Consider the following 10,455-nt stretch of genomic DNA (forward strand, 5'->3'; position numbering starts at 1 on the left):
CCCCTTGAGGCGCGTTCGCCATAGACTTTGCATGTAAACTGGCAGCTCCTGCCGCTCAAAACGCTCTCGGTGTGAACGAGCCATAAGTGTTTTGTGGCCTTGGAGAAGGCATTCGACTGTGTCCCTCGGGGACTTCTGTGGGGGGTACTCCTGGAGTATGGGGTACCAGGTCCTTTGATATGGGCTGTTATGTCCCTGTACAACCGGGGTCACAGTTTGGTCTGCATTGCCAGTAGTAAGTCAGGCTCATTTCCAGTTAGAGTTAGACTCCTCCAAGGTTGTGAAGTGTTTTAAACGATGGGTGTTCTTCTGGGTCTTTAAAATTTCAGCAGTGATGTAATGATCAAAGAAATGACTCTGCAGACATAAGTTATTCTTGAACAGTGAGGGTTTATTCAAAAAAACAGAGCCTGGGCCGAATCAAGAGACTTCTAGCCAAATTAGTCAAGATCTCCCCAGAATGAGAAAGTGGATACAAGTGACCAAAATGGGGTTCCTCTGCAGGGTATCTGGGCTCTCCCTTAGAGATAGGGTGAGGAGTTCGGTCATCCAGGAGGGACTCAGAGTAGAGCCGCTGCACCTCTACATCAAGAGGAACCAGTTGAGGTGGCTCGGGCATCTGGTTAGGATGCCTCCTGGACGCCTCCCTGGTGAGGTGTTCCAGGCACATCCCATGGGAGGAGAACCTGAGGAAAACACAGAACATGCTGGAGGGACCATGTTTCTCAGCTCGCCTGGGAACACCTTGGGATTCCCCCAGAGGAGCTGGTCCAAGTGGCTGGGGAGAGGGAAGTCTGGGTTTCTCTGCTTAGGTTGCTGCCCCCATGAGAAGAAAATGGATGGATGGATGGATGGATGGATGGATGGATGGATGGATGGATGGATGGATGGATGNATGGATGGATGGATGGATGGATGGATGGATGGATGGATGGATGGTGTTCCACCTTTGTTTGTCCAAGTGTGTGTGTTTACATGTTTTGCTACCTAGTGGGAACTGTTCTTTTCTCCAGTACAAACTGCCTGGTGAGGACTCGTGGTTCCTCATGGGGACAAAAGCCTGGTCCCCATTGGSGRGAAACACCGTTGGTGGGTCAGGGGTTAGGTTTAGGACTAAGGTGTGAAATGAGTTTAGGGTTTATGTGCCTGTGGGTTTAGGTAGGGTAGGGAGCCAGGTCAGGTTGGGCATAATCATATTGTGTGCAATTAATCATCCGAAAAACATTAATCGATTATTGTTTGGCATTTAACAATTAATACAATTAATGCCACCAGGCAGACTGGTTGGAGATTTCTCCAATCAGTCTGCCTGGCGCTCTTCTACGCTATGACAAACATTAAAAAAAGTTCTGTAATTTATTTATAACTGGGGTTGTGAAATTAATCGAGTTAACTCTGATTAATTTTAGTGCTGCATGGGCATAGATTAAAAATTTAAATTACGATTAAAATTTACAATCACTTTACGAAGGCTGAATATGTTGGTATGTAGCACTCAGTGCATGCCAGGTCATGTTTGTAAATGAGAAGTGGTTCTCAAACAGTTTACCTGGATAAATAAAGGTTAAATAAATAATTTTAAAAAACCTCCATGTGTAACACATTGTGTACAGTTTTTTTTTCTTTTTGTCTTCTTATGGCTTATTTTATTTTATTAACTTAATAAATAAATAATATTGTAAAATGTAAAAATTTAAAGTTTTATATTAAGTTTAAGATTAATCATGATTAATCGTGATTAATTCACAGCTACCTTGGAATTAATAGATTAAAAATTTTAATCATTTGACATCCCTACTATCAACACAATTTAAAATTTGATGTGTAGCCTGAAGTCTGCAATTTTGACACAATTTGGAACAGATTTATATGAAGAGCAAATCCTTCCCACTAAATTGGTCATGTGACTAGGCATTCAAGGGTATTAATCGTCAAATTAATCATTATTGGCTAAATACCACGATTAATCGTGATTGATTTTTTTGCCAATATTTTCCCCAACCCTAGAGCCAGGGTAAGGGTGCAGAAATTAATGGAAGTCAAAGCAATGTCCCCATAAAGATAGCTGTACATGCGCGTGTTTCTGTGTGTGAGGGAGGATGCAGCTGATTGAAGGCTAGCAGCCTGCAGGTCTCACCATCCGTCCATCACCGCTTACATCCAATCAGCTGCGGGCTGATGGGACCTGCTGAGCATCCTCCTCTCTCATCCTCGGGTTCCTCCGAGCAACGACCACACACATCTGGGTCCTTCAGCGTGGCTCTGCGCGTCTCTGTCCTCCCTCCTGACCGGTGATGGCAAACACCCGCTGCTTCACCAACCGCTTCTCCGACTACAAAGGCGCGCTGCTCCCAGGCCACAGCGCCGAAGCCATCCTCCCAGCCATCGTCACCAAGATCGAGAAGATCCTCCGGAAGGTGCCGGTCGACATCAGCGACTGCGACGGAGGTCTGTACGATGGGCCGGCCGGGGTGGCGTACATGCTGTATCACGTCAGCGAGTGCCCGCTGTTCTCCGAGCACCGGAGCGTCTACCTGAAGACCGCCAAGCAGATCATCGACGTGTCGGTGAGGTACGCGGACGCGGAGCCGGACCAAAACATGCGGGCCGCCTTCCTGCTCGGCGGGGCGGGCATCTACGCGGTGGCCGCTCTCATCTACAAGTCCATGGGCTTGGCGAATTTCGTCAAGCCGCTGACCAAGTTCCGCAGCCTGTGGGAGGTGTGCGCGCCCATCAACTTCCTGGAGTGCGGCTCGGACGAGCTGTTCGTGGGGCGGGCTGGCTACCTGTGCGCTGCCTTGGTCCTCAAACAGAAGCTGGGCATCGAGGTGAGTCCAGCCGAGGATGGTACATATTGAAATAAAAATATAAATAAACTGAGTTTATCCTGATTAGCTTTTTTGAGCTTTTTTCACCCAGAAAAAGTTCAGCCTTAGGTTTAATTATTATTATTATTATTATTATTATTATTATTATTATTATTATTATTATTATTATTATTATTATTATTATTATTAATAATAATAAACTGACATTAGAGTGAGGCTTCCCTAAACCACATGACTGTTGGTCATTAAGTTACAACTACAACAACCTAACTGTTCAATCTAGAATCAAAAGGAGAAAATATATTAATAACTGCAAAACACAGAAACCCCTTCTTGACTGTTTTTTAAAATCAGTGTTTATTCATATTAATTTTGTCATTAAAATGCTGATTAATGGGAAGAAAAAAGAAATACCCTCATGCCAATATTTCTAGAAGAAAAATCAGTTTATTTAAATAAGCCAAAAATCGTAAGGTTTTGACTCAGGCTGAGGAAACATCCAATTATTGAAATCTAAAATTTATCAGTTGCAATGAACCCATAATTTCCTCACTCCTCTTATTTGKTTTAGTCATCACAGTGTTCATTTAGCTACTTTCATGGGCTTTGGGGACCTGTTTCTCAGATATATTGCTGGTATCCAGCTTGTATATTCAGTTCTTAATGCAGTGATTTTTATATATATACTAGCTCTTTTGAAATACATTGTCACCAAATGTGACTTACATCTTTTCAGATGTTTAATAAAGACACAGCAAATATGGCAGTGTTAAAATAGCACTATTGGTGAACAGAGTCACACTGTCTTATTTGCTGTGCAGAGATAAAGTTGATTAAAACAACTCTAGCTCAGGTTTGTCTGTGGAAAAAGCTGCACTATGAAGATGTTTCATAGGGAGATAGAGTTACTTTAGTGATGACACTTGAGACTAATGTTATGAAATYGATGCTGGTGTGGAGTAGAAAGAGGTATATTGATCAGATTACTTTATTTACAGTCAGTGTGTGATACATGTCTGCACTTGTTTTTAGTTTATTAAAGCCACATTTAGACTGAGGCAATTTGCAATGCTTACATCTTCTGACTGAATATTACATTTTTAACTGATGTCTGTCTGTTATTCTGCAGATTCTGAGCAAAGATCAAATCAAATCTATCTGCCAGGCCATCATTGAGTCAGGAAAACAGTACGCCAGAAGGAAAAGGAAACCTTTCCCTCTGATGTATTCATATTATGGAACTGAGTATCTTGGTAAGAAAATCACAAAATTAGTTGTTTTTTTTGGCACACCACTTTGTTTGTACTCCAGTTACAAGTTTGCCTATAATCCTTTCCTGACTTGTATGAGTAGCTTGGAGCTGATGTGTTAACATGTTTAAAGCTAACTGTCCTTTTCTTGACTGCATCGGATGAAGAAAGGCGTCAGGGTTGGAGATCCTCTGTAACTTTCAGACCAACACAGTGTTCATAGTAAGCCCTGCTGGTCACGTCTGCATGGATCCTGCAATGCGATTAATGAAGGAGTGGAAAGGGGGAACAACACTCCAAGACATCTAGCTTGATGAACTCAGTTKTTTAAGGATCTGCATGTTTGCCTGTCCTAACAGACGTGTTTGATTTGCWTAGTCTTGGTTAGTTTTAAAATCTGATGGAAACTCAGAAATAGACACCTGGGAGAGTCATGCTGCATGATTTTAGCACTAAATTATTAACAAAATTATTTGTCTCTTTATTTGGTTGTTGGTCAGAGTGTTGGATGAGTGATGTTGTCATCTTTGGGGAGAAGACCTTAATTAGAGCACAAAATGAGCATTGACAGGTTTAAAAGAACCAAGGAAGGCCTTTTCTTTAAACTGATAGYTCAAATCTTTTGAAGTGGAGCTTTTGTGTTATCATACCGCCTGTTGTAGATAGCTCTTGGAACAACCTTAGTTAGAAGGAATAAATTATTTAAACAAGTTTGGCCAAGACTAAAGTGGATTGCTGCCATCCACTGTTGGTTCATGTCAACTCTTTTTCATAAACTTGCTATGAAGCAGTGGTTATTTGAAGCTAAAATAAGTGTGTTCCTTTGGTACATTTATGTTTATATGCCTGGCATGGTGTTTCCCTGCATGCCTGGTTTGATGGGTGCATGTGACCCCCCGGTCCTCAATTCCATTAGGTGCAGCCCAYGGCCTCTCGTCGGTGCTACAGATGCTGCTGAGCTACCAGGATGTGCTCAGCGAGGCAGAGAAGGACCTGGTGTGGCAGAGCGTGGATTTCCTCATGAGCCAGGAGCAGAACTGCAACTGGCCCGCAGAGCTGGGGGCCATCATTGAGAGGGAAAATGAGCTGGTGCACTGGTGTCACGGAGCTCCGGGTACAACCAGCTTTCCTGATGCATCATGTTAAACTCTTTCATATCCTCTGTTATAACACCATCCGTGTGCATTTGTGTACAGGTGTGGCGTATCTTTTTGCAAAAGCCTACCTGATGAATAAGAAGCCTCAGTATTTGGATACATGTATCCGCAGTGGAGAACTGGTGTGGCAGAAAGGCCTGCTGAAGAAAGGACCTGGGATTTGTCACGGAGTTGCTGGCAGTGCTTATGTCTTCCTCCTTCTGTACCGGCTCACAGGCAACACAAAATACCTCTACCGTGCCCAGAGGTAAGAACAGGCAAACTTCTGGCAGGAAGTACGCAAATATACTGTATGGAGGAAAAAAAACCATGCAGGCAAAATCAAACCTGCTCTATTATTTTTTCTTTTACATGAGTTAAAAGTTGGTGAAGAAAGAAAGTTTCACATCTGTGATTTGGAGAGAAAATTCTGTTTTTCTTTTACATGTAATTGGTATTTATTCACCCCCCTCTTAATGGCTATTTGATCCACTGTTTATTAAAGCTTGCAAAAAGAACAAGAACTCATGACGGACGAGCTGGAAAATCTCACTATATTGTCAGCGTTGTTGAAAGAGGAAAAAAAGAACAGAAGTCATTGGTGGGATGCTCACCCGTCACATCAGACCCAAACCGACCAGGGGGAGTCCAGTGTTCTGGTCCAACAGATCCTGCAGATGGACAGCAAGATGCACTCTCTCATTTCGATGACCTCAGATCAMCCTTTCCATTCAGCACACACACAGGATGCTGATCTCTGTTCCAGAGAGGCTGTCTGCTGGACTCTGGCRGCTCATGGACATCTGTTGCCGCCAGCTTCAAGATGGGGATATCCACTGTGGCTTTGATTTCATCCGAGGTGACCAAAGTGATACGGTTAGATCTGCAGCTGGAGTTCGTGGTGGCAGCAGTGGAAGTTTCCGGACTGTGTTGGAGCGATTGGTGGGAAGTACGTAAAAAATCAGAGGAAGTGGACAATCCATGGATTTGATGGTGGCTTGTGATGCAAGATGCTTTACCATGGTTGATGTCACGGGAGGACAGCAGGATGGTTGCGTGTTTGAAGGCAGCCGCCTTGCAGTCAAAAACGCACAACTTCCTCTGCCTCCAACAGCGAGYCTCCCAGCACTGAGGCATTGCACGTGTTTGTGGGAGATGCTGCGTGTCCTGCTCATCAACCTCATGCATCCATATGCAGGTATGTTGTAGGAATGTCAGAAAAAGGTGTTAAACGAGTTCATTTTTCTAATTTCTGGATGTCCTATATTGCTGTACATAGTCACTGCACATATCCAATAATAATTAATTTTCATTTGTGTTGTGCAGATGGCAACCTCTCCAAGAAGAAGCAAATATTAAACCTTCACCACTCRTGCACAGAGTGTCATTAAGAAATCCTTTGAGCATCAAGGTGGAGGTTGATCAGGCGAGTTGTCCCCAGTTAAGACAGTGGATGTGGGAAAGGCCTGCGTGTCTTTGCACAACCACCTCACAGATGCTGAAAACTCTGCCGACTACATCAGTACAACAGGAGAGCTGCAGCAGAGGGACTGGAGGAGAGAAGTGGAAGGAGACAGCAACCTCCTGGACCGGGGGAAGCTGTCAGACTAACCCCACCAGTACTTGTGCCATGGCTGGAGGACACAGTCCAGAGGGGGTGTCTGCAGTAGCCAGGACAACAGTTTGTCCCTTAGATTGTGTCTGATGTTTTCATAAGGTTCTTTCTTCAAACAAGTTTGCGTTTGTTGTTGTTTTAAATAAAATGCTGCTTCAAAACTTGTTGTTCAGCCTTTAAAATATTCCTGAAACTCCACATGTATTGTTTTATTTTGTTACAGTAATTACATGTGTGATGCATTGTTTTTAGAATATGAACACGTTACATAGACATTAACTTACACTATGGATTTTCTGAAGCTTCCACATACATTGCTGCATATAATTATATTTTATAATAGTGGCACAACTAACATAACTGAGGGCTTTTTGAACACAAAATCACAAATTACTGCACACTTAAGAGCTTCTTTCTAAAGAGTCAAACGTCAAARTACACCCAATAATTTCAGAAACAAAAGAGAAAACGATGTTTCTGAAAACATATTTGGGAAGAAACTTGCCCTTGATCCAATATGGATGCTTTCAAGACGTAGGTCCCATCACCTGCTGGGGTATTTTTCTTTTTGTTTCTGAAATTAAAGTGTATTCTATGACCTTTGACTCATCCTGTACATATAAATGTAAGGCACATGTAGAAAAATTGACCACCATTATTATAAAAACTTTTATCTAGACAGATAAAGTGTGGATAATTTCCAACCTCTGAGGATGCAGGTACCAACTGGACTTTTACTTTATAGTCCAGTGCCTCAACTATAGCTTAAGTCCGGAGTTACTTTTTGTTAACATTTTTTCATTTTTATTTTTAATTAACGTGACCAAGAATCAACACATGCGTAAAAAAATGTTTCATACATTTTAGTTCTCAGACATTTTTTTGAGCTGAACAATTACTAAAAGTCATGTTCAGGCAGGTGCMATCAGAAGGACATTCTGATGTAAATGGATCACTCACTGACACATTTCACTTTAAACACACTGTATGAGACATTTTCAACAGTCAATGCTGCAAGGAACAGAGAAATGTGTGGCTTTTCAACCAGAAAGTATTCCATGAKTGAACAAATACCATTGAGGATATGAGAATGTATGTGGGTTGATGTCCTTGGTTGCTCATCTGGTCACTGCATCAGTCCCATAAGGGCCACTTTGTTTTGCTTTCTTGGCCCTGGGTTGCGCAGCAGAGTGGAGAGGCAGCCGGTTGCACACAAATAAACTCTGAACAGAAATGTAAAATTGTAAAACACACAGATTGTGTTTCCACAATTTTAGCGATGTTATCTGTATTACAATAAGTGTGTGTTCTTTCCGACCCTCAGGTTTGCAGAGTTCATCTTCACTGAGGAGTTTAAGACAGGTTCACTCTCAGTCACCAGCATCTGCAGCCTGTTTGAAGGCCTGTCAGGAACAGTTTGCTTCCTCGTCGACCTCCTGCAGCCGGATCAGTCCGAGTTCCCCCTGTTCAGCGTCTTTGTGTGAATCTACCATCATCCCTTCCCTCTTAAGTTATTAGACTGACAGTCACCAAGAAACATCAACAAATCACTATGATTGTTACTTTGTTTAATAAAAATCACATTTAGGATTAGTTAAAGTAGAAAACAAAAATCTTGTGTGTTGATGTGCAGCTTTGATGCTTTTGCAGCTTCATTGCACTCACTGTAACGTTGTTCATTCCACTCAGCAAACAGAGTGTTCAGCTACTGAAGCAGAGATCYGAGCCATTAGCTAATAAATCTACTTAACTGTAAGGGGATCATGTATGCTTTAGCAATTAGATACTCTRGCATATTTTAATGGTGTGAACTACAGCCCTATTTTGGCAAAGTTGGGACATTGTGTGAAATGTGAATATAACAAAAACAATGACTTAAAAATCAAATAAATACATATAAATAGTTTMTTCRCAATGGAACATARTAAACATTAAATGTTGAAACTACAAAATTGTACAATTTTGAGGAACATCTTTAAATTGTTCCAAGGGGGGGAAAAAAGGTAGAATTCCTTAGTTTCAACATTTGATCTGTTTACTATGTTTGCTTCTGAATAAAATGGTTAGCCAATCATTGCATTCTCTWTTATTTACATTTTACACAAAGTCCCATTTTTTTTTTCAAAACTGGAGTCAAAACAAAAAGAAGCTTCAGCCTAAACTACTAACATCTTAATGCATTTCCTGTAAATATCTCCATCATAAAAGACCTGCACTGAAGTACACGGGGCTCAGAAAGGCGGATCCCCTGAATCAAAATGCAGCTTAACCCTCTGAGTTGCTGCTCTCAGGTCAGAAACATACATGTGCACTAAACCTGCAGCTTAACCTAAATCAAAACCAAGTCACCATTAAAATAAAAAAGAAAAAAGATGAATCACATAATGCCTTCAATGTTTTTTTTTTATCACTTCACCAGCTCGGTGTCACAACGCAGACCTCTCAAATTAATGCTTTCACAACCTTCAAAGAAAAACAGAAGAGAGATTATGAGCRTTCAGATTTGCTGATATAACTCTGGTAAATGCTGTGTTTATTGTCCCAGTGTCTTACTTTGTGCAATAACTCACTTTTTTGACCCTATGTGTTTCTTGATGTACCCAGCTGTGTTGTGTTTGGACTTTTAAATTGTAATATGTTGTGATTTGTTTTACCATGTGGGGGAAAATGGTTATAAAAGATGTTTCAATGTGAGAAACTTTTTATTTTAGGTCTGTTGAAAAGGTAACATTTTCCTGCAGGCAGCAGTCAGCGATTGATGTTCTTACATGCTGTAAATGTGATAATGTGGCCTTAAAAAACAAAACAATATTTGCTTACAAATAAATCTCAGAATTAAATACCAGGATATGCTTTGACCAGCATTTCTGAAGAAAATAGTAAAAAAAAAAATTCTGTGAATGACAGCAAACCAAAGCAGTTTCCTGGTGCAATATGTGCCTGTTGCTGAGTGTGTGTAAGCTGTGTGAATGTCTGTTGTTTTGCATTAACATCTTAAGCTGTGTAAAATGTCCAGATAAGAAAATAATAAAGTCAATAAAACAACATGGATGTGTTACTTTACTCGGAAAAGACGTCTTCATGATAAACTTGTGCAGTTTCATGGGAAAGTTTTGGGCATAAAATCTAAAAGGTGTTCATGGTGGTTTGAGAGAACTCAGTCTTCAATCATTTCACACCTGTGAGTTCACCTGTGTCACAAACTCCACCCAGCTCACAATCCAAACTGCTCACCAGCCGACTCCTCATTTCCTTTCAACCTTTTGGAATAAAATTATAATGATGACGAGCAATCTGGATTCAAAATTCAAAACTTGCTTTTAGCAGTTATTTACTTTGTGTTGCCTCAGACTTTGAATTCATCCCAGTATTCAGCTCTGATAACAGTTACCTTGACTACATCAGATTATTTCCAGTGCAAATACCAACATTGCACCATAAATGACAGTTATGGTGCAGCTTTATTGTGCACTTGTGTAAAGATGTAGAAAATACAGAGCTTGCATGTATAAGCCTTTTAAACTAGAGTTTTAAGATAGCAGGAATTCACTTTGGTCTCACTCAAATCAATCATTGTCATGTGCTACTGCTATAAAATGACCTAAACATGAAGAAATATGGGGAAT

At 41.1% G+C, this 10,455-nt stretch overlaps 1 protein-coding gene across 2 annotated transcripts; it reads left to right on the top strand.

The window, feature by feature from the left end:
- Positions 1-2,018: 2,018 nt before the first annotated feature.
- On the top strand, positions 2,019-9,490 carry LOC106523948 (lanC-like protein 3). 2 transcript variants are annotated; one of them, XR_001310957.1, is made up of 6 exons: positions 2,019-2,828; positions 3,958-4,081; positions 4,995-5,192; positions 5,275-5,482; positions 5,720-6,412; positions 6,541-8,141. XR_001310957.1 is itself a non-coding variant. In XM_014017533.1 (5 exons), the coding sequence occupies exons 1-5, from the start codon at positions 2,295-2,297 to the stop codon at positions 8,311-8,313; spliced, it is 1,224 nt and encodes a 407-aa protein (XP_013872987.1). In that variant the 5' UTR covers positions 2,023-2,294; the 3' UTR covers positions 8,314-9,490. The 2 variants fall into 2 exon arrangements, 1 of the variants encoding a protein (XP_013872987.1); XM_014017533.1 differs by lacking the exons at positions 5,720-6,412; positions 6,541-8,141 and adding an exon at positions 8,154-9,490 and having other exon boundaries at positions 2,023-2,828.
- Positions 9,491-10,455: the final 965 nt, after the last annotated feature.

This window comes from Austrofundulus limnaeus, unplaced genomic scaffold (assembly GCF_001266775.1).
Source record: "Austrofundulus limnaeus strain Quisiro unplaced genomic scaffold, Austrofundulus_limnaeus-1.0 Scaffold171, whole genome shotgun sequence".
Taxonomy (NCBI): Eukaryota; Metazoa; Chordata; class Actinopteri; order Cyprinodontiformes; family Rivulidae; genus Austrofundulus; species Austrofundulus limnaeus.